The sequence below is a fragment of the Somniosus microcephalus genome, chromosome 16 (assembly GCF_052327205.1).
Source record: "Somniosus microcephalus isolate GS21.2 chromosome 16, FLI_Smic_1.0, whole genome shotgun sequence".
Taxonomy (NCBI): domain Eukaryota; kingdom Metazoa; phylum Chordata; class Chondrichthyes; order Squaliformes; family Somniosidae; genus Somniosus; species Somniosus microcephalus.
The window spans coordinates 58,055,025-58,079,708 of NC_141002.1; the positions used below are offsets into that span (position 1 = coordinate 58,055,025).

At 44.8% G+C, this 24,684-nt stretch overlaps 1 protein-coding gene across 6 annotated transcripts in view; it reads left to right on the forward strand.

The window, feature by feature from the left end:
• Positions 1 to 24,684, forward strand: part of LOC147106210 (fatty acyl-CoA reductase 1) — a 277,164-nt gene that overhangs the window by 51,492 nt on the left and 200,988 nt on the right. For 4 of the 6 annotated variants that reach the window (XR_015081386.1, XM_086009101.1, XM_086009102.1 and 1 more), the window contains one exon: positions 23,727 to 23,950. Coding sequence is in view for 5 of the 6 variants with exons in the window: in XM_086009101.1 (XP_085865227.1) it covers positions 23,762 to 23,950 (189 nt within the window). In the remaining variant the exon portion in view is untranslated. Of the gene's footprint in view, positions 1 to 10,102; positions 10,244 to 10,526; positions 10,635 to 23,726; positions 23,951 to 24,684 lie in introns of those variants that run through there. The other 2 variants (XM_086009104.1, XM_086009105.1) reach the window with 2 other exon arrangements.

A 24,684-nucleotide genomic window follows, 5' to 3' on the forward strand; every position in this document is an offset into this window, starting at 1 on the left:
TTCTATAAGTTTTTTTTACTTCTCGTTGCTTTTTTTTTCCCAGTCAGGCTCTGCAAGGTCTGTAGCTAAGCAACAGCTTCAGCTAGAGACGCTTGCAGCTGCAGCCGACTGTTTTGAAGCTGTTGCTAAGCAACAGGTTTTGTTGATTCACACGGAGCTGAAAAGCTCTGTATGTTTTAACATTGCCGCTGGTTTATACGGCAGTTTTGATCTAACGGCACCAGCTCGGTCCCGTCAGTGCCGGGTACCAGAAAGTTTCCTGTAAATACAAGTTGTTGTTGTTTAGTGTAGATCACAGGAGACTGCTGTCCATGCACCAACTCCCTATGTTTGCACTGTTGAATCCAACTCTGTCATCCTGGCAATAAAATTGTAGAGCCTTAAAAGTTGGGTGTATGATGCTACCACTGAGATACTGGGACACTGAGCCAGATTTAGCAGTTTAAATGTGGATAGTTGGCACATGGGCAGTGATCTCCTGTGATTTGAAGTAAACAAGTGTATTGTAAAAGTGCACAAAAGCAGATCTGAGCGTATGAATCATGTGCCAGATTGTCCAGTGATACAACGCTACTAGGTTTGTTTTGAGTGCTCTTTTTCTTTGCGCGCCAATCCAATTTTACTTTGATGTTTAATTTTTTTTCCATTTTATTTTTATACTATCTTATTACTGTTTCTACCTTTTTATAATTATATTTTTTCTTTATTTTAACTTATTTATTTTCCGTCTCATTTTTTTGATTCAATTATTTTAGTTTCTTAACCTATTTATTTCTTTTTTCTTAAAACAATGCATTCTAAAGTTCTAAACATTTCAATTTTATTATGAATTCACTCTCTTCCCTTGCCTGTACTTTCCTCTAGTCCTATAGTTTGGCTATTCTGCCTCATTTTGTTACATTCAAGTCTCTCAGAATACTCTGTAAATGAGGTATGGAAGCTGAAATCATCTGTGCTGAGCTTGGAATACTCTCTTCCTTTGTTCAGGGCCACCTAGTTTGATTTGGTGAGCCCCGAATCTATTCAAATATCCCAATTCAGCTGGGAATTGTCTATTCTGGTCTTTCCAATTTGCTATGTAATGCATCCAACAATAAATTCAGCCAGTCTAACACAATTGATGGTTTGGCTGATTTTCATCACTTAAGAATCATGCTTTTCTCCAGGACTGTGGCCAGGAATGCAAATGCTAATAAAATGTTTGAAAGGGTAAGCAAAGTGCCAGACCCCTGTCATGAATCTCTCTCCATATAGAGACTAGCACAACGAAATGTATGGGGGTAGGACATGAAGGAATTGTTACATTAATACACGAGTGCGCTCAATAGGTCTTGGATTATCTTTTTGAAAAATTAATCGCACTTTGTAGGAAATACATGAATGATATTGACAATGTAGAGGCTTGGTCTAGGTTCACTTGCTAGAGAATGGTCAGTCCACATTTTATAATGGAATTCTGTGGTGGAGAATACAAGCTAAATCATAGGATTACCAACAGAGGACATACTTTAGGTGATAATCTTGGTACCTTCCCAGAGGAGACCAAGCTGAACAAGTGGGGAGTACAAATAACCCTGTTTGTTCTCTTTCTGTTCTCAGTTCATTTGTAAGTCGATGTGGTGAAAAAGAGAGAGGCATTTAGGTTTCTTTACAGATGTTTAATTTGCTTCAGAAAATATTGGGAAAATGGAGAATGTCTATAATAATTTTACAGTAACGAGAATAAAGGGGAAAAACTCTGGTCTTATTTCTGCATGTAATGAATAATTAATTAAAAATAATTGTCATGGGTCTAGTCGTACACTGCACCTCATTAGTGTGATTCCATTACCTCAAACTTCTGAAGTGTGGAAATAGGTGAATAAAATAATTTACAATTTAATGAAATTAAACAACTAATTATATGGAGTGCACAAGATGCAACCATCTAGACTGGTCTCAGAATAGCAGTGACAATGGAAACATCAGAGAAATTGTGTTGACAAGTGCTGTTTCCCAGACTGTTATCTCTTGAAGATCAAAGAGTTGCAAATGAGTGTCAGTGATTCACTTCCTGGATACTGAGCGAGTCCCTGCATTCTGGATGATGGGACAAAGTTTGCTGAGTACGGTAGAGCTGGAGACACAGAGTACAAGTTGAGAACAGAGTCCAATTTACATGACTATTGGTTGTGATCTTATATTTCCTTTACCTTATGTTACACACAGCACACTTTGCTGTTCATGTGACGACCAATCTGTTAGTATTCAGCCCAGACATCCTCACCTTCAAACCTCTCTCAGGGACACACTGAGAGATCTGTAATTGCCTGTCAAATATGTTAGACCCACAAGCACATATTAGATATGTTTCCACATGAGTGGACATTGAATTCTTCCTCCTAAGCATTTGTACATGTACTTTTTCCCCTTCTTGCTTCACTCCCTTCTCTCCCCATCATGCCCCTGATTGGAGATACTTTTGCCAATTCCACAGTGTAAACAGCTGCTGGTAGCTAAACATTTCCTTCCCTTCAGATGTCTGGTCTTTGTTTCTCACCTAATGGTGAATCCAGGAATAGGTTTTCACCATCTGGGCAATTCAGGTTACAAAAACCTGCATCTTACTCTACTCTGTGACTAACTGTATGGGGTGAAATCCCAAAGTTACAGCAAATGAATAGGAGAAACCACACATAAACTCACCATATAGTGTGGGATTAGCGTCACATGCCAGCGAAACTGGGTAGGGATGGTAGGCTCTCTTCTTGTAAGGACATTAGTGAACCAGGTGGGTCTTTATGACAATCTGGCATCTTCATGATTTTTTTGGCTGGTACCAAATTTATTGAATTTAGGTTCTCAATGTGCCATGGTGGGATTTGAACTTGTAACCTCTGCATTACTAGTACAGCACCAGAACCATTACATTACTGTACTGTCTTCATTTGAAAGCTCTGATTGCAGGGGTTAGGAACTGCAAAGTGAGCATAAAAAGCACAAACTATTGCTCACTTTCATCGAACAGTATGTTCTCCAGTACAAAACTATATTTAGATTTGGACAAACTATATTCCAAACAGCACTAACCTCTTGAAAAATCCAGACCAGAAATTTCACTGTGAAAAGTGAAGGTTAGACATGTGTGGTGCTTTATGATCCATGTTTGTTGGTGTTGCTGTCTTTATTTTGAGGATTGAATAATAAAATTTCATACCCATTTGATATTCTGAATGAAATATATACTTAGCAGAACGAACGGAACATCGATTTTTACCAAAAAATGATCAAGTTATCTGTAAATTAGTACTTTACAAAAAGACACATTCAGAGATTCTGAATATTGTGCCAGATTGAGAATTGCTGCATCAAACTGACTGATACAAGAGTTGAAGGCTAACCGTGACCTAATTTACTTTAGATAAAATGGCAGAGAATTCACTTTATAAATGGGTGTAAAAAATATAAAATAAGTTGACTGCTTTGATATCGAACCTCTGAAGTATAATTGGATTTGACTGTTAGCTTCCGTGGAATTCAGCTCAAAGTCGAATGCTGTTCTGCTCAGCCATGTGACTAAAGGTCCTTTACATCACTTCCTGAGGGGCAGAGACATTTTTGGTTACTCCATTAAAAAAAAAGAACTAAATTGTCATAATTTGATTTAAAAAAAATTGAAATCAGGAAGTGATACAGCGCATTTCCTGTATAAAAAGAATTCGAATAGGGCTAGTGTTTGAAATATTCTTAAGAGTCAATGGCCTAGAAATTCAGTATAGCCACTTTTGGGGCGCTAAAGTCGGGCGGCCGCTAAAGTTTGCGCCCGGCGCAAAGTCGCGCCCCCTTCGCTGATATTCAGTCGCATCGCCCCAAGAGGTTGCTGCTGCGCTAAAACAGGCGATGCACGACTATCTTTAGGCGCTAAGCCGGCGGTGCTGAGCGATACCCCCGAGGCTGGGCGCAGCGCCGGTGCGGCGAGTTCTTGATTGACGGCAGACACTCTGGCGCCGGTCAGCTCTTAAAGGGGGAGGGTGGATTTGTTTGCCTGCCACGCCCTGCACACTGCAGCCCTCAACCTAGGCCTGACCACTTCAGCTTCACCTGCACAACGCCCAGGGCTATGGAGAAGGCCAGGGAGAGAGCGCAGCGCTTCAGCGACGGTGACCTGAGGCTGCTGGTTGGCGGAGTGGAGCGCAGGCGCCATGTTCTGTTCCCAGAAGGTGGCAAGAGGCCGCTGCCCAGCGCCTACCGGAAAGCCTGGAGGAGGTCTCCAACAGGGTGTCTTCCAACAGTGTGGTTGCCAGGACTCCTGTGCAATGCTGGAAGAAGTTCAACGACCTCACTCGGGTTGTCAGGGTGAGTACTCTTTCCAGTGTCCTCCTCATCCTTGCATGTGCACCTCACTTTATGGGCAAAGGGACCTGAAAGTCCTAATGGCCAGCCCTCATCCAGCAGCTATGGGACTGGCATGAAAATCACTTGCACGTTCAGCACTTTACACACTGTACAAGCTCTTCGACCGTGGGAGGCATTGCAGACAAGATCAGGGCTACACACTGTACAAGCTCTTCGACCATGGGAGGCATTGCAGACAAGATCAGGGCTACACACTGTACAAGCTATTCGACCATGGGAGGCAGTGCAGACAAGATCAGGGCTACACACTGTACAAGCTATTCGACCATGGGAGGCAGTGCAGACAAGATCAGGGCTTCACACTGTACGTAGAGGCCGTCCTTTCTCTTGCAGGCCAAGGTGGCGCACAACCGGCGCAACCGAACTGAGACCGGGGGAGGCCGTCCTGACCTCAAAGAGCTCTCCGACCTCGACCAGCATGTGGAGCGCATTATGGCAGGCCGGCTGATTGGCCCCGTCGCCAGTGGAGATGCCGACCCTGTTCTGGGCACCAATGGTAAGGGCATCACCTTTTGGACCTCTCTCGTTCCACTTGCGCATGAGATCAGCATCCTTTGCCACTGTCCGACCAATGCGGTGAATGGCAGCACTCATGCCTCCCTCGCTGCCGCCCTGTCCTCACTCTAAAGCTACTCTTGTGCCTTCCTGCTTTCAGATGGTGAATCGCCAGGTGAGGAGGCGGGCCCTCAAGCTGCCACTGTCAGCGCTTCGGAATACGAGGAGGAGGAAGAGGAAGCCGGCCCATCAGTGCCACCCTCAGCCGCGTCAGCCCATGGCGATGTAGGGGACACGTCTTCCCTGGAGGGGAGCCGGGGGGAAGGGTCGGAGGAGAGTGAAGCTCCGGGGCCCAGCGGCCTGCAGCAACGCGGGAGGGGTGGGGAAGCTCGGCGGACTTCTCCCCAGAGGGTGAATGCGGCCTCCAGTCCTGCGACGGTGAGCACAGAGAAGGTGCGCCTCCTAGAGGAAATGGCCGTCCAGGCTGAGCGCAGGCACACTGAGCTCATGGCTGCAGTGGCAAGGATGCCTGACTCCATAGAGTCTCTGTCAAGGAGTGTGCAGCAATTCGGAGCAGCACAGGCCAGGAGTCTGCAACAATTCAGTGCAGCACAGGCCAGGAGTCTGGAACAATTCAGTGCAGCACAGGCCAGGAGTCTGGAACAATTCAGTGCAGCACAGGCCAGGAGTCTGCAGGACTTCGCGGCAGCACAGTCGGCTTCTAGCCAAGTGCTCAGTCGTGCCGTCCATTCACTGGCTGGTGTCATGCGGACACAGACCAGGGCCACACGGGCACTAACTGCTGCCACCCTCGCTGGATCAGCCAGGCATCGCCAGGGCACCCGCCGCGCAGCAGCAGCCCAGCAGTCTGACCTTCAGCTGTTTGCTGCGCATGCTGCAGTGCTGGCCCGTGCGAGTGCCACTGTATCAGGCAACCAGCGAGCACCTGCGATCTGCCAGGTTGGCACCATTCCTGCAGCCGACACTGCCACTCCGCCATTGCAGCTGCCACGAGCCGCTGGACAGACTGCTGCCGCCCAGCCAGAGTTGGAGCAGTCAGCAGCCGGCCACTCCAAGGCCAGAGCTGGTGCAGGCCGACCCCGAAGGGCATCTGCTGTCACGCCATCTGCCCCTCAGCAGCCTTCCCCCAGCCTTGCTGCAGCCACTGGGCTCCCATTGAGGAGGAGCTGCAGGGCGGGCAGGGGCCAGGCAAGGATGCGAAAGGCATCGCCCTTGCAGGGCAAAAAGTAGAAGGTATGCTCAAATGCCTGTTGTGTTTTTGTAAGGCCGAGACTGGTGTCTTTCTTTCTTTTTGTAAGGCCGAGACTGGTGCAGTTTTGTTTTTGTAAGGCCGAGACTGGTGTCTTTCTTTCTTTTTGTAAGGCCGAGACTGGTAGTTTTGTGTTTTTGGAGGGGGCTTCTCCACATGAGCATGTAATGTGGGAAGGGCAGAGGTTTTCAATAAATTATTGTTGTTAAATTGCACTGTGCATGGTTTTTTGGTTAAGTCCTGGTTGCCCTGCTCGGCTGAGGGCTTGTGGAGCGGCTACATTCATCTGCTGACATTGGCACAAGCCATTCCCTGAGAGGGGGCCTAGAACCGACGTTCAATAAGCCGGCGACAGGCGGCCCTTGCACTTTGTGCCTCCCTCCTGTGCTGGTCCTCCTCCTCCTCCTCCTCCTGAGGTGGTCCTCCAATCTCTGGTGGCAGTGCCTGAGTCCTGCGGATAGCCAGGTTGTGCAGCATGCAGCAAACGACCACGAAATGGGAGACTCGCTCCGGCGAATACTGTAGGGCTCCACCGGAACGATCCAGACAGCGGAACCGTTGCTTCAGGATGCCGATTGTTTGTTCGATGATGTTCCTGGTCGCTCGATGGCTCTCGTTGTATCCCTCTTCAGCAGGGGTGCTGGGCGCACGGAGCGGGGTCATCAGCCAGGTACACAAAGGATAGCCTTTGTCCCCGATAAGCCATCCTCGTGGGTGAGGCTGTGCCTGGAACATGTCTGCCACAGAAGTCTGTCGCAGGATGAAGGCATCGTGGCTGCTGCCTGGAAAGCGGGCATTGACAGCTAGGATGAGCTGCCTGTGGTCACACACCAGCTGGACGTTCAGCGAATGGTAGCCCTTCCGGTTGCGGTAATGCTCGGCATTCTCCAGAGGTGCCCGCAAAGCCACATGCGTGCAGTCAATGGCGCCCTGCACCATGGGGAAGCCCGCGAATGCTGCAAAGCCCATTGCACGCTGTTGCTGCTTGGCAAGGGCCATGGAGAAGGAGATGAACTGACGTCTCCTTTTGAAAAGGGCATTGGTCACCTGGCGGATGCAGCAATGCACGGCGAACTGGGAGATGTTGGCAATGTCCCCAGTAGCGGATTGGAAGGAGCCGGTGGCATAGAAGTTGAGAGCCACCGTCACCTTCACTGCCACCGACAGAGACGTCCTGCTCCTCAGCTGTGACTGCAGATCACCGCCAAGCAGCTGGCAGATCTCTGTGACGACGTCCCTTCTGAATCGCAGCCTCTGAACACACTGCTCCTCAGACATGTTGAGATAGGAGAACTGCTGGCGGTATACCCTGGGTGGGTAAGGCCTCCTTTCCCGACGCCTGTTGCCCCCTCTCCGTCTAGCCAGGGCTGCCACTCTCTCACGGCGTCTGTGAGCCCTTTGGATGTAATTGAGAAAGCCAACGTTGACACCCATTGCAGCCCCCATAATATGCTGGCAAACAATGAGATGTCAATGAAGGCAAAGACTAGTGGAAAGCTGTGGCCTGAAGCCAGAAGTACCTGTCCGAGTGTTGGGCCAAAGCAGAAAGCTATCTACCTTGGTCTCTCTCCAAAGATCCGTTTCTCAAGAAGGAGTGCTGTGAAATGGCAGCCTTTTATAGTGCAGGAGGAGTGCCCTTTAATTTGCGCCCCCCGCGCCCCGCATAGGCTGAGCACCGTTCCACTCTAACAGTCGCTAGGGGCGCCAGGCGCACAATGGGGTGTCGCCACTGAAGTTCCGGCTGGGGGCGCACAAAGGGCGTTGCACGAGGAAATGACGTCATGATCTGTGCACGCAGCTGAGCGCGCGCAAAGACTTTGCGCCGCCGCTAAATCTCTAGTGAAGTTGGGGCGAGGCGCAGATCGCGCTGCGCCCGGGCGCTAGCCGCCTAGCGCCCGACATCTACTCCTCCTAAGGCGCTAACGGCTGGCGCAACCAACTGAATTTCTAGGCCAATTGCTTTAATGTGAATTATTTGATTTCTTTTTCCTTTTTCCTATTTTGTGAATATTTCCACATAACTGACTTAAGGTGAAATTGTGTGATTGACACTCATGCCTGATTTCATGCAAATTAAAAACCAGCACAGTACCTTATTCAGGAGATTCTGACAGAAATAGCAGGAAGTAGAAGGGATGGCACCAAGATGTCAGTAATAGAACTAGGAGGGAGAGCAGTCATGGAATGAGACACCAGCAACATTTGGAACACAATACATGAGTGAATGTTGAAATAAATAGTTATGTAACAAATTAAATTGGAGGCATAAATGCAGAGATAGCAAATATAAAGAAATAGAAACTAAAGGGAAATTTGAATAAAAGAGAGTAAATAAAAGTTGAACAAATAATGGACTGAAATGAGAGAGAGAGAAAGAAAGCGACCAGATACAGATCTGAGAGTAATAGAAGTGATTGCTGCAGCGAGATATGCAGCTGTTCTTATGACTGTAACCTCAGTATAAAACTTTTACTTGACTAGATTTATACATTGGTTAAATGGTAAACTGACCACTATGAGCAAATTCACATGGGCAGACTACCACAAGTTTTATTAAAGGAAATTTTAAAACAATTTGAAAAGTGACCACACTGACTGATTCCAGTAATTGGTGATCATGCTGAAGGTTCTTGTTCTGTGTTACTTTATTAGCAAGATTTTCTTCAGTTTGTTCGGTTACATTGGAGATGAATGTAAAGGGATGCACTTTCTTTTGAAAAGTACTCAGAAAACCTGATTTTGTCTAGCGAAGAATAGCCATATATCATTTCATCATGATATCAAGTGCAAGCGGGGCATTGATATTCATTTGTCGCTCTGTTATAATCAAATGAAAAAAAGGTTTTGCAAACCTGTGGGAGATGGTGTTGTTGTATTGCAGAACCTGGATTCAGGGATGTCACAATCTATAGTACATGCAAGATAAAAAATGCAAAAGCACAACCCTCCCCTACAAAAGAAACACCTTTCTGCATTTTTCTATTAAGCCAGTCTAAACTAGGCAAGAAAATTTAGGATATAATTATAGCAAAGCATTGAAAAAAAATCCCATATAGTGTCAGAACTCTTCTTCATCAGAATGTTTCAGTGAATAGGTATGACTGGAGTAGAGAGACCAAGGCACAATGTCGGCATCCCTGATAATCAATTTGCCTGATACGAAGTGACGTCTGTTTGGGAAGAATATTTTGAAATAGGGGTTTATCATTAGTGATCGATTAAAGAAGTACATTTGTAAAAATAGCAAGAAAATTTGAAGATCAAGGTTATTTATTTTTGGTCTTATCTGATTGTACAGATTTGTGATAGTAGCTTTTGAAAGATGATGACTGCTATGATTATGATTAGTGCACTGGATAGAGTTAGGGGTCACAAAGCTTCATCTGTATAAGCAAGGTTAAAAGTGAGAAAAGCAAAATTAATAGAGTTCACTACACAGTGATTATCTGCAAATCATGAATAAATGCTTATTCTATGGTCAGGAATTTTTATTTTGACATTCACCATCACATACACATTAACTTAAATAAAAACACAAATAGGTGTTCGTTCAATCAGATCACCTTTCTTTATAGTATAATTTAAAAACTAATGCTTTAGTTTACAACATGACAAACACTTTTTTAGGATGAGACTGCCTCTTTTTAAGATATCCGTCCATTTTCTTGGCAGGATGGGGGCATGTGATGTCACGCAAAGTGATTCAAAGAGGTCATAAAAGACAGTCTTGTGACTGTCTACTCAGTACTTTCTGCACCAGTAATCAAATCCTGTCTGTACATGTAGCTGGTGAACAGCAAAAATGTTGCAACTGCAGAAACTGAGGACTGAAACACTAACAAAAATGTTCTGCTACTGATCTTTGTACTAAGACTTTTCCAAACATTCTGAGTACAGCCACCCCAGTAGGATGCCAGTGCACTGATTACACTCTGAATGTTACTAATGCAGATGTTGTAGGCTATTGCTATCAGAGGGGTATAATGCTACGGATTTTGATGGACGACAGCTTGAACAATTTTGACAATTCCCATTCTTAACTCTGTAATGCCAGCAGCTGCTGAACTATTAGAGTAACAGACGGTGAGTAATTGTTGAGTTCTATCAGGGTGCGCTGTGATTGTGTTACTAATGTTAAAAGGTTCCCAAGATGAATATGTGATACTTGTTATGTTGCATCATATCGGAAGAGCCTAGCTACTGAGCACAGATAATAGATTTTACAACCTTTTTTCCCCCAGTTAACCAGTAAGCATATGGTGCACTTATATTCGCAGTAGCTAGAAAAATATTACTTGCGTAAAATTGCGTTTGCCTTTACTATTATGTCAGAATGTTCTTACATACACCATTTCTTCTTTTACAGACATGTTCATTCCACAATTGTTTTACCTTTTTTGGTGGCTACATTTCAGTGTCTATTGGCCCAAGATATATCTTGCAATAAGGATCAACTGACATGCCTTAAGCTCTGGTAATGGAAAATGCAAGTAATTAGCTTTTTCAAAACAAAAACAAAGATTAGAAGGGCCATGTTCCATTCAGTCTCGTGTCCAATGATTTATGAATTGTTTTATTAATGAATGGATTGGGCCTTAAAAATGGAGCTAAGGTTTTAGATGAATCTGTCAAAATCAAAATATGGCACCTCCAACATTGGAGCAATTCTTCAGTACTGCACTGAAGTGTTGGCCTAGATTATGTGCTAAAGTCTCTGGAGTGGTGCTTAGAACCCACAACCTTCTGACTCAGAAGCAAGAGCACTATCATTGAGCCAAGGTAATATTGCTGACAACCTCAACATTTTCAGTTATATACACAGGTGCATGAAAGTTTTTGTAGCTAATAATTTCATAGAATCATAGAATTTCACAGCATGGAAGAAGGCCATTTGGCCTATTGTGCCTGTACCGACTCTCCACTTAGCCTCATTCCCCTGCTCTTTCCACGTGCCCTTTTAAAAAATTTTCAATTATTTATCCACTTTCCTGTTAAAAGCTATTATGGATTCTGCTTCCGCCATTGTTTATCGTAGGGCAGTCCATGTCATAACAGCTTTCTGCATAAAAACACTTCTATCAGATAAAAAGAGCCCCAGTTTCCAGAATTCATTTCATAACAAAAACCTTACATTCCTGGTATCACCTTAGGGTACAGGAGGGTCATTGGAAGTTACTGAATTTAAGTCAAGTAAGATAACCCACTGATATGGGGAAGTGTAACATTCATTTTTAAAATTATTACACAAAGGTAAATTGTACTGATTCAATTATTTGAGTCTGATCATAACAGTTGCTCTGTATGTTCACTTGCAATCTGACAAATAAAGCAGCTTAATGTTTCAATCTGGACTCACTTCACTGAAGTTTAAACAGGCCAACACTGAAAGATTGAAGAAGCACATGTGAAAAACACAATATTCCAGCCCGTATGTCAAGGGGGAAGTATCGTAACAGCCTGTGGGTTATGTTGCGTCCGTGTATAATAAGACACAGACTGCGGAGAACGGTACAACAGGTGTTTACTCAACGTGGCTCACACTGCAACTGATCTGTACAGATTACTACTCAGTGTTATATACAGGTGTGGTCACTGCCGGTACTGCAGTATACATGAGCTGTAAAACATAGTTCCCCCATTTAAAGGTATATACATTACAATTCCTCCCCTTTTAGATTAACAGTACCATAACACTCATTTAACAATTAAATATCAAACTAATTACAATTAACACTTTTAACATGCAACATTAGCTGAAAATAGCCTATTTATATATTCAGTCTTTGGGAGGCTTCCTGATCCTTTCTGGATAGCGCCTTTCCCGAGTGTCTTGCTCTTGGTGCGGAGGTGATTCTGGCCCCCTGTCGTCGGTTGGTTCATCAGCTTCCGATGCTACTGTTTCTGGGGTAGATGCGACCTGTACGTCAGGTTCATCACCAGGTACGTATGGGCGAGGCATGGGGTTGACTTGTTCCTGTGACTCTAGGTACTGGTCAGCATGGCGTCTCACGATGCTCTCCCCAACGTCCACTGTGTACAGTAGTGGCCCCTGCCGTGTGCATATCATTCCTGGCTGCCATTTTTCTGTTCGGTAGTCGCGGGCCAAGACTGGTTGCCCTACATTGAAGCTCCTTGTTGGCTTCTCATGGATGTGCTGGAATTGCTTACTCTCAACATCTCTTCGTATGTTTGGTCTGAGCAAATCCAGGCGAGATCTTAACCTTCGGTTAAAGAACATCATGGCTGGGGCCTGGTTGGTGACTGCATGTGTCGCATTCCGGGAGGCGAACAGGAAATTGTCCACCTTGTGCTGCAGTGGAATGTTGTCATTGTACATAGCCTTTATTGCCTTCTTAAAGGTTTGTACGAACCTCTCAGCCAATCCATTTGTGGCTGGATGATACGGGGCGGATGTGTAATGCCTTACCCCATTCTTTTTCAAGAACCTCCGGAACTCTTCGGACACAAACTGTGGTCCGTTGTCAGAGCAAATCTGTTCTGGCAAGCCATTCCTGGCAAAAATGGTCCGTAGGACTGCAATAGTTTTCTCCGTGGTGGTGGAGGACATTTTGATGACCTCAGGCCATTTCGAGTGCGCATCCACAGCTATTAAAAACATTGAGTCCATGAATGGACCAGCAAAATCAATATGCACCCGTTGCCATGGAGATGAGGGCCACTCCCATGGGTGTAGAGGGGCCTGTAGTGGTGCATTTTGGACTTTCTGGCATACTGAGCAGCTCTTGGTCAGGTCGTCGATTTGTTTATCGATTCCCGGCCACCACACATAAGCCCTGGCTAGGCGTTTCATTTTTATCCCTCCCAGATGACCCTCATGAAGCTCATTGAGCACTCTATCCCTTAACTTGGGTGGAATTACCACTCGGGATCCACACATCAAGGTCCCCCGGCACACTGACAACTGTTCTCTCCTTGTCGAGAATGCTGGCAACAGTGAGTCGCCATGTGCTGGCCATCCCTTCACCGTCAAATCATATACCCGAGACAGTGTCGGGTCATTTCGGGTTTCCTTTTCGATACAAGCGTTAGTTACCGGTAGGTATTCAACTATAGTCGAATGGAATATTTCGACAGGATCCACTGCTGGTGCTTCCTCCGCAGTAGGCAGTGGCAGGCGTGATAGCCCATCAGCATTTCCATGCTGTTTCGTGCCCTTATATTCAATCTCATAGTGGTGCGCCCCTAGAAAGAGCGACCATCTTTGTAGTCGTTGCGCCGTCATCACCAGAAGGCCCTTCTTCGGATTAAAAATGGAGACAAGAGGCTGGTGATCAGTCAGCAAGGTGAATTTCTGCCCATGCAGATAGTGATTGAACTTTTTCACTCCGCACACTAGGCTGAGGGCCTCCCTGTCAATCTGGGCGTAGTTACGCTCGGCTGAGGTTAGTGATCATGACGCAAAGGCTATTGGCCTCTCTGAGCCGTCCGAGAATTTGTGCGACAGCACCGCTCCAATGCCGTAGGGTGACGCATCACATGCCAACTGAATTGGTAATGCTGGGTTTTAATGGGCCAATACCTCTTTCGATGTGATTAGTGTTTTGCTCTTCTGGAAAGCTCGTCTACATTCGTCACTCCACTTCCATGGCACCCCAGTTTGCAGTAGGGTGTTCAGTGGGTGTAGTATTGTAGATAAATTTGGCAAGAACTTATGGTAGTAGTTTACCAGCCCGAGGAACGACCTCAGTTGTGATACATTTTCCGGTGCTGGAGCCTTGACTACTGCCTCAATCTTCTCTGGGGACTTATGTAACCCCTCTTTATCGATAACGTGGCCACAATACGAGATCTGTTTTCTAAAAAACTCGCATTTGGGGCGGTTAGCTCTGAGCCCATATTCCTGCAATCTAGTGAGCACCTGCTCCAGGTTGGCAAGGTGATCATTGTCATTTTCGCCCGTGTCCAGGATGCCGTCCAAATAACACTGGGTCCCTGGGATCCCTCTGCCAAATAGCCGGAGCTGATGCTACCCCGAATACCAGCCGGTTGTATTGGTAGAGACCTTTATGGGTGTTGATTGTGAGGTATTTTTTTGATGCTTCTTCTACCTCCATTTGCAGATACGCCTGGGCCAGATCAATCTTAGTGAAGCTTTTCTCTCCAGATAGCGAGGCGAAAATATCTTCAATCCGCGGAAGTGGATATTGTACAGTGTGAAGGACCGGGTTCACTGTTACCTTAAAGTCCTCACAGATGCGAACCTTCCTTGGTTCCCCAGGCGTGCTGCTCAACGACTTTTTCATCACAGGGACAATGGGTGTAGCCCACTCGCTCCAGTCTACCTTGGACAGTACTCCTGAACGTTCCAAACTCTCCAGCTCTGCTTCGACGGCTGGGTGGATCGCATAAGGTACCGGCCTGGCCATAAAAAATTTTGGGCTTGCGTTTTCTTCAATTTTAATCGTCGCTGTCATGCCTTTTAGTGTTCCGAGTCCTTGCTGGAACACTTCTTTCGCGTCAGTTAGGATCTTTGACAGTCGCCCAGGTGTGATGTCGTCATCCTTTTTGCCAGCCACAGTCAGTGCCTGTATGGAATGCCAATCCAGTTGTATTTTCCGGATCCATTCACGTCCCAGTGATGGTGGTCCTCCATCTTGCAATACATACAGGTCTAGTTTTGGTGTTTCCTTACCGTTATATATAATGGTCACCCTTATTTTTCCTTTGGGGAAAAATTTTTCCCCCGTGTACGTCTTCAAAATAATTTTTGTGTCTCTCAAGGGTATGTGTGAGAATAGCCGCTCGTAGTCCCGTCGGTTTATGACTGTTAGGGCTGATCCTGTGTCCAATTCCATCTTTACCTGGACTCCTGCTAACTTGAGAGTGACCCAAATGGTTTGGTGATCCTCCATTGTGATCACATTATGTAGTTTCAGACAACTCAGTTCCCTGCTTTCGGAGTCGTTATCACTCTTTTGTTCATCTGAACTATTCTCCGTCATCTTATGTACCTTCTTGTACTTTCCTTTGGTAGGTTTCTTATTGCTGGTTTTCTTTCCTGACCTGCAGACTCGTGCTATGTGTCCTATTTTTCCACACTGTCTGCACACTTTGTCTTTGAACCAGCAATCATTCTGGTCATGTGTTGTTCTGCCGCAGCGATAGCACTTCTCTGTTCCATATGACATTTCGTTTGTGCCATATTCTTGTGCTCTCTGTTGTATCTCTGCAGCGCCCCGTGCTGCTGCTTCATATGATACCGCAATGCTGAAAGCCTTTTCCAGCATAAGGTCCTTTTCAGATAAAAGCCGTTTCTGGGTTCCTTCACTTTGAAGCCCACACACAAACTTGTCCCTTAAGGTATCTGCCAGTCCCGCTCCAAACTGACAGTGTTTCGATAGTTTGCGCAGTTCTGTTAAATAATCAGCATTGCTTTCATCCTTATGCTGGTTCCGTTTGTGAAACTTGAATCTTTCTGTTATCAGCAGCGGTGTGGGGTTTAAATGTTCCTGTAGTATCGTTACTATGTCTTCAAAACTCTTTTCCATTGGCTTCATTGGGGTTACTAGATTTCGTAATAAACCATACATCTTTGCACCCATTAAATTTAACAATACCGACGCTTTCTTGTCATCTGACACCTCATTTGCCTTGCAGTACACCTCTATTCGTTCGACATATGTAGTCCAATCTTCAACTTCATTGTCAAATGCAGTGATACTGCCACTCTTCGGTATTTTGGGTGTGGTTTAAAATGGCATCTCCCACGCTTTCCTTCTTCCCCCGCTGCTGCCAACGCCGCTCCCGGCGGTTCTCGCGGCAATGGCGGCGCCCTGTAGGTTTCCCGCGCTTCTCCTGCGCTGCTGCCAACGCCGCTCTCGGCGGTCCTCGTCGCAATGGCGGCACCTCGCGGGTTTCTGCGCATCTCTCTCTCCCTCTCTCCGACGCTGCTCAGCCCCTGAACACCGGCTGCGCCCTGTGCACTCTGCCCTCTCTCTCCCCCGTCGACGCTGCTTGGCCCTTTGCTGTGCCGCTCGGTCGAGCTCTAGCCCGCCGCTGTCTGGGAAGGGTCTGCGCACTACCTGTTGCCAGCCCGTTTCGCTGGACCACTTCGACTGGAAATCCAAGCCTGGCTCTCGACAGCCTCCCCCGCAATTCTCGAGTCTCTGCTGGATGACTGGGCGGTTGCCTGTGGTCGATGCCCGAGTCTCTGGCCTTGACCTCCAATCCACTGATCTCCAGGAACGAATCCCCGGGAGGTGATGCAGAGTTGCAGGTAGGTTCGAACCTGCCTCGTCGCCAATGTTGCGTCCGTGTATAATAAGACACAGACTGCGGAGGACGGTACAACAGGTGTTTACTCAACGTGGCTCACACTGCAACTTATCTGTACAGATTACTACTCAGTGTTATATATATACAGGTGTGGTCACTGCCGGTACTGCAGTATACACGAGCTGTAAAACATAGTTCCCCCCCTTAAAGGTATATACATTACAGGTTATGCTATGGTATAAGTGGATATTGCGCAGTGAGACAAATCTAGCACATAAGGAACATGGATCCGTTTACGGGAGTGACTGATGCCAGTAAACCCAACAAGGTATCTATGGCAGACCCGAATTTGTAACATAGACCTGGATTTGTCAAATTAACTCTACTGTAGCCAATGAAACTTTAATTGACTGTAACTACCTGTAGATCCCATTCTACAGACATCATCTATTTCCTAGTCTGGCTGAAAGAAGGAGGCATGTCTTTTCACTGCAAGAAGGAGGCATGACAACCCCACTGTTGTCTTTATCAGTGTATTGACTGAAATCTATTTATTTTTGTGAAGCATGTAGATCTCATTTTCTCCTTTCTCCCCAGCCTGAAATTGTAAGAAATGTTGTTCTGCTGAGAGTGAACAATGGGACACTAAGTCACTGGGATCTCATCAGCATGGGGTGGGGGGAGGGGTCGCAGACGTAGAGTTGATTTCTCTTTCATTAGTGATTCCTGATTTGTCGCATGTTGCTATCAAGAGACACTGAGGGGAGATCAGAAGTCTCCTCATTGGAAGAGCAAAATCGGAAGAAAAAGCCATTGCCATTCTTCTACTGACCAGCTTAAAAGTAGCATTGGTTAAAGTCTTGGAACAAGCTGCCCTTCAAAACCACTTCACCATGATGCGTATGGAATAAAGTGAGGAGATAGTGTTTCCTGAAAAATAAAAGAATCTAAAAAGCTTTCTGCTTAGTGGGGATATACTTGGGTGTACATCTTGGGAGGGCTTAATTAACTGATGTGTGGTTTTCTGTTTCTTTAAGCTGATTTTGTCTTGTAGTATATGGTGTCCAATTGGCCTTGAATTTCCCATTTGAAGTAAACAAAAGTGACTCCTGTTAAGTCTGTGTGTTATAGTGAGAATTACTACACAGACCACAAGAGTAAATTCAACAGGTCTTTACTGGTTGGAGGTCGGACTATACTGAATACAATATTATTACACTGTGCTTATATACCGGTGTGGTCACCACCGGTATTACGTATACAGCAGCCAAAGAAAGTAGTACCTTTCTTAAGGTGGACCAGGCTTAAGTTCTCTTAAGGTGGAACAGGTTACATACACCACAACTCCATTGTTATTAGAAGCAGAATTAGAGAACTACACTTCAGGAACCAACAGTGCAAACTGCCCACTGATACTAATATACAAACAGCTAGAATCCCACATCAGCCACTCTTTAGTCTTGTCAGTGAGACAGCCAACAGGGACACATCTGTTTAAAAATTGTAAAGTATTGTCTAGGACATCATATGCTGATGAGGCCAATTAATTGTCAGTAAATGAAGACTACAGGCATCTCCAAAGCCTTTAACAGCATCTGGCATCATGCAACTCTAAACTAGTTATAATAATATACTTCCATGTTTATGACCATCAAGTTCCCTCTCAAATTGCTCAGTTTTCTCTTTTCGTCTCACACTCTCCCTCCCCCCCACCTCCCTGTTCGTTCTTCATATCAAAGATTTCCTTCACTCATCCTCCAACTTTCTTTCAGATCACATGCCCTTAGTGCATATATCTCTCTACAATTGTTAAAGCTGCCTTAAAGAAGTTTAGTTGTCTCTTACATGCCAAACACCTTTTCCCTTAACAGCTCTTAACTTTCTGTAAAACCTGAATCTGCCCAAGACATGAATATTACTGCTATATCTGGGAAGGCTCTTACATAGAATATACAGCACAGAAACAGGCCATTTGGCCGAACCAGTCCATGCCAGCGTTTATGCTCCACTCGAGCCACTCTTCTAACCCCTGGAGAGAATACAAGAGAAAGCTCCTAGTCTGATGGTTGATCCTTCTTGTCTCTAACTTAGAACCTTTTTCCCTCCATCCCAACTAGTCTTGCCTCTCTTTTTTATTAATACTATTTTTATGGCAGTGCCTCTCTAACCCTTTTTCACTTGTTCCTCTTAAGCTGCAAACAGGCCTTCTTATATTCTCTTCCTTCTCCTTACATGCTCATTTTGTTGAAATCAAGCCTTATCACACAGTGTACGACTGCTACTCTAACACATTCTTTCCCAGGGCCTCAAACCTCTTAAAAAGTTCAGGCTTGTAAAACCAAAGTTTAGCATCCCTGAATTACCACTTCTTCATTTACCCAAACTTCAGTTTTACTCTTTTCAATCCTAGTGGCGTCACGTACTGTGGGACTTGGCCCTCCCTTAGTTACTCAATAAAAACAAAACATAACCTTGACAGCTGAAGTTTTATTCAGAGCCACAGTAATAAAACATGTCATGATAAATGATTTTCTAAAATTAAGGTGTGACAGCTGAACTTTAATTGGGTTTTACTGTGGTATATCTAGCAGCTACTATAAATATGGAAATCCATTTACAGCATGTATACTTGCTTCACAAACATCATATGGAGGTAAGAAGCTGGAAACAGCTGGGCTTCCTATTTGTGCTGCATTTTGCTGAATGTTTCTAAAGCTGGAAACGTTAGAGAAGGTGCAGGTTTGGTGCACTGGAGCTTCAGTGTGCAATGTCATTCCGACGGGCCACAGCAAAAAATCGCATAGACCTCCTCAGAAGACAAACACGGGACACAACCAACAGAGTACCCTTCGTTGTCCAGTACTTCCCCGGAGCGGAGAAACTACGCCATGTTCTTCGCAGCCTTCAACATGTCATCGATGACGACGAACACCTCGCTAAGGCCATCCCCACGCCTCCACTACTCGCCGTCAAACAGCCGCCTAACCTCAAACAGACCATCGTTCGCAGCAAATTACCCAGCTTCCAGGAGAACAGCGACCACGACACCACACAACCCTGCCACGGCAACCTCTGCAAGACATGCCAGATCATCAACACAGATACCATCATCACACGTGAGGACACCACCCACCAGGTACATGGTACATACTCATGTGACTCGGCCAACGTTGTCTACCTCATACGTTGCAGGAAAGGATGCCCCGGAGCATGATACATCGGCGAGACTATGCTGACACTGCGACAACGGATGAACGGACACCGCGCAACAATCGCCAGGCAGGAGTGTTCCCTCCCAGTCGGGGAACACTTCAGCAGTCAAGGACATTCAGCCTCCGATCTTCGGGTAAGCATTCTCCAAGGCGGCCTTCGAGACACACAACGCAAAATTGTAGAGCAGAAACTGATAGCCAAGTTCCGCACTCATGAGGACGGCCTCAACTGGGATCTTGGGTTCATGTCATGCTACATGTAACCCCACCTGACGTAGGGTCATCCAGACTTGAGTCGTCGTTGGCTTGTTCTCTCTACACAGATGCGGCCGGACCTGCTGTGATTTCCAGCAAAAAAAAATGTTTTTTTGTCTGATTTTTGTTTTTCGTACAGACCCCAGCATCTGCAACATTTGACCCCTCGTGACCCCACCTCATTGTTCTTTGATGTAATGTTTTCCTGACTAACCTGTTTGGACACCATTCACACCTTTGTTTGCTGTGATTATCTCTCTGCCGAGGTGTGATAAATGGCAGTTAGAAAGATTACCTGTAATCATCTGGCATTATTCTCTGACTATATAAGCTGTGTCTTTATGTATCTCTCCACTTCACCTGATGAAGGAGCAGCGCTCCGAAAGCTTGTGATTTCAAATAAAACTGTTGGACTATAACCTGGTGTTGTGTGACTTCTTACGTTTTAAATGTTAGCATTTAAAAAAAAAAGTAAAATGCTGCATTATGCCTTATACAAATCAGCATTGTAGCCTGGAAAAGGGTTTGAGAGCAGGACAGAATCTCTGCAGTGGAGGGAGGGAGAGACCCCAAGCTGTTCACGTGCCTTCCCAGCAACTAAGTATATGTTGGCATTGACAGAGGTCTGGGTGTGAGACACTTGTCAGCCCCTCTCAACTTTTTCAAAGTCATTTCAGAGAACATAAAAAGCGAAAATAATAAACATCATCATTATTTTGAAAATAAATCACAAAGTAATATTATTTGCAATGTAGTTAAATGCCATTAGTGGAACGTCAGGATGTGTAACACTAAAGTAACCTTCTGTGCTGCACAAAAATTAGTACTACTTTTGTGAAAATTATATTACTCAAGTAGAGGATGGCTGGCTGTTTTACATTTCAAATTCCTGTGATTATTTCATCCCCATCATCTTTGCTTGGAGGGTTGGACTGCCTCAGTTGTGGGAATAAGCAGCATGACTATACTTACTGCTCGGAACAAATCAAGCGGTTTCCATAGCCACCGCATTTGCATGCACTCACTGGCGTGTTTGGGGACGACTCAGTAATGCCAAACATGCCAACCTATAATGTAAACCTGCCATGAATTATTGTAATCAAGCTGTGTTGTAATTCAGGACAGACATCTGCCTCGAAGTATCAGCCTGCTGAGTTCTATAAATGCTGCATGGGCAGTCCTTGCTGGACTGATCTTCAGCAAAGCTTATTCTGTGCAGGCTCACTGTTATTTGCTTGCATGTTGTACACTTGAGCTTTTAAACACAAGACTTCAGAGGTGGGAATATATCTGCTAATGTATGTGCCAAAACACCATCAGATTGTGAAGATGGCCATTTAACTGCTTCACTGTTGGTTCTGGTTGCCCAGTGTTTCTTGGAACATTGTTAATCGGTGGTCCCTGTTGAGTTTTCTAGGGATGTTGCTTTTACTATTAATTTCTTTTTTAGTTGACTGTACTGAAATTCTCATGGAATTGCTTATATTTTGTTCATGGTTGTGGAAACACAGTGCGAAGATCAGAGTGTGAACAGATATTGCAGCAAGTGCCACTTGGGAGTGCAGTTTATTCAAACCTTGGCATTACTGCTGACGTTGTTAAACTAATTAACAAAAGGTGTTGGATTTACAAAATATTTTACAAATAATAAACCACCATTAAAATGTTAACGGCATAATCTTGGCTTCCTTCCTTCCCATGTTAGCATAAGTTAGCATGCAGGTACAGCAGGTAATCAAAAAGGCAAATGGAATGTTGGCCTTTATTTCAAAGGGGTTGGAGTATAAAAGCAGGGAAGTCCTGCTACAACTGTACAGGGTACTGGTGAGACCACACCTTGAGTACTGCGTACAGTTTTGGTCTCCTTATTTAAGGAAGGATATACTTGCATTGGAGGCAGTTCAGAGACGATTCACTAGGTTAATTCCAGAGATGAGGGGGTTGACTTATGAGAAAAGGTTGAGCAGGTTGGGCCTATACTCATTGGAATTTAGAAGAATGAGAGGTGATCTTATTGAAACATATAAGATACTGAGGGGGCTCGACAAGGCAGATGCAGAGAGGATGTTTCCCCTCATGGGGAAATCTAGAATGTGGGGGCACAGTTTTAGAATAAAGGGTCGCCCTTTTAGAACTGAGATGAGGAGGAATTTCTTCTCTCAGAGGGTCGTAAATCTGTGGAATTCTTTGCCCCAGAGAGCTGTGGAGGCTGAGTCATTAAATACATTTAAGGTGGAGATAGACCTTTTTTGCAAGATAAGGGAGTGAAGGATTATGGGGAGTGGGCAGGGAAGTGACTTTGAGCCCAAGATCAGCCATGATCTTATTGAATGGCGGAGCAGGCTCGAGGAGCCAAGTAGCCTATTCCTGCTCCTATTTCTTATGTTCTTATGTTCTTATGTTAGTTGCTATCCGATTCAACAAACAGCAGCTGATAAAGCCATGATTCCCCCTAAAGAAAGTGTTACACTTTCTTCATTCACATTTACCAGGAGCCATTTCAAGAATGCTGTAAGTGCCTAAATCACTGTTCCTGCATTATTCACTATTTTGAATAAGTAAATCTCCTAATCCAGCCAATGATTTTTGTAATCCTACAAAAAACCCCAATGTTAATGAACAAGTATAAAAGACTGAATGTTCAATAGGTGCCTGACAGCAGTGATCGATAAACTTCCACCACTCACATAAGGTACAACAGTTATTGTTTAAATGAATGTAGTAATATACTATCCGCAGTATTTTGTTATCGTATATTAGTAATATACTAGGTGGATTGAAGCAGAATGTTGTTAACTGCAGATTGTACAAAATAAAATGCTCTCTCCATCTGGCCCAGTGCCTAGACTAGAATCACTCCAGTTCTTGCTCCATTGATGGTGTGGGAAAATTTAGATCCTTCCCACACCCACGCTATTTCTTTTAAACCAGGTTAGAATCGCTGGGTGGTACTTCCTAGAAGTTATTGGGCACCTTGCCACTATTTGTCTACAGTGGCAGCCTCACTAACAGCTACTGAGGGGCAATTGGAGGGTTCTGTGAGCTTGCAGGCTTTGGGGAAGGACTTCAAAATGTCAAAGTGTGATTCAAAATCAAAATAATTACATTGTAACTGCAAAACTGAGGGTAAAGGTGATGCTGAATAAAGGGTGGAAAAAGCTTCATAGATAGTTCACAACTGAATTATAAATACAGGATTCATTATTGTGGAAGAAACCTTTTCATCAGAAAGTTTGAATGGCACTGAATATAGCACAGTGTGATTATCTTACACAACTACTGCAGACCAGCTATTTTCTTGCCCTTTAGGTTACCTTGAGTATAGGTGAATTATTTTTATTCATAAATGTATATCCTACTGAACTGCTCCATAAGTTCATAAATGTTATAAAGCTTAATCCTGGTATACTTATTGGTAATCTATTAGTCACCTCTTGTTACTGTCTGTTTTAAAGCTGTTGGTTGAAGGCAATGGAGAAGCAGGAATTTTGTGCAGAACTTGACATCATGAATTTCTATTCTGGTGACACCATAAGTACCACCTACAGCTCATTCCCAGCCAGCGTATCACGTCAGAATCGAGTTCGACATCAAATGTCTTCATCTAGGCTCCTGCACTAACCCTTCTCAACAAACCAGTCCACTCCTGCTGTGTTGCCTATGAACCATTGGTCAGTCTTTCAGACAAGTGTCAAAATGATATAGGCGAAAGGAACTAAACTAATATTTGATTGGAAGACCAATATGATTGCATGGCAGGTGCTTATAAATCACCCCCTCCGCAGGAAAAAAACAGGACTAAAGATGTACAAATAATATACATGTTAAATTGTACTCATGCTGTTAATATCTTTTCAATCAAGGAATACTGCGAGAGGGGGGAGAAAGGTCGACCAAGATGTCATCGATCGCTGCATACTACGCAGGAAAAAATGTACTCATCACAGGTGCCACTGGCTTCATGGGCAAAGTGCTTGTGGAGAAGCTGCTGCGGTCCTGCCCTGAGGTGAAAGCCATCTACATATTGGTGAGGCCTAAAGCTGGACAGTCGATGCAGGAGAGAGTCACAGATATGATGAAGTGCAAGGTACAGTAATGCAAAAGTCCCTTGGAAAAAGGCAGCTGGCCTCTAATTTCTGAGAGTTCACACTGTTTCTTGATCTACATGCCATTTTACAGTACTAGGGTTGTCAACACAAACATGCAGTGATGCTGTAGATAACAGGGTGACATTGGGCATTGATTGTCATTGCCACTGAAGTATTAAGTTTCTTCAAATATATAGAAACCTGCTGCTTTACAGACTTCCCTGGATAACCAGCACAGTGGCTTGTATGCAGAGCACCAAGAGTGCCTGAAAACTCCCAAAACACAACACAGCATCTCTTAACACAAATGATTAAATTATGATCAACTATGTACCACATAGTTAGTACTGAGAGGAAAAAGAGAGTTCAGAAGAAAAACATTTCAACAGTTTAGTCTCCAGTTATCAAACAAAATCTCCTGTTTATTTCCCAGAGCATACCCTGTACCTATACCTGCTCCTTTGCCTCTTCAAAAGCCACTCCATCATTGGTTCCCCTCCAACATTCCCTCCCTCACTGTCAGGAAATCAATGGCTTCCATTCATCACATTGTCCCAGTGGCATGGCTGAATTCAGGAACTGCTTACAAACCTACACCCTATCACTTGTAGTAATGTGCAGCCTCCTAAAACCCTATTTTTAATATTATAATAAATAGTACTTGGTGGTGAGATGCCTAACCGAATAGCTGATAAACTATAGTGCACTCCGGCAGAGGTGGGAGGTTCAGTCC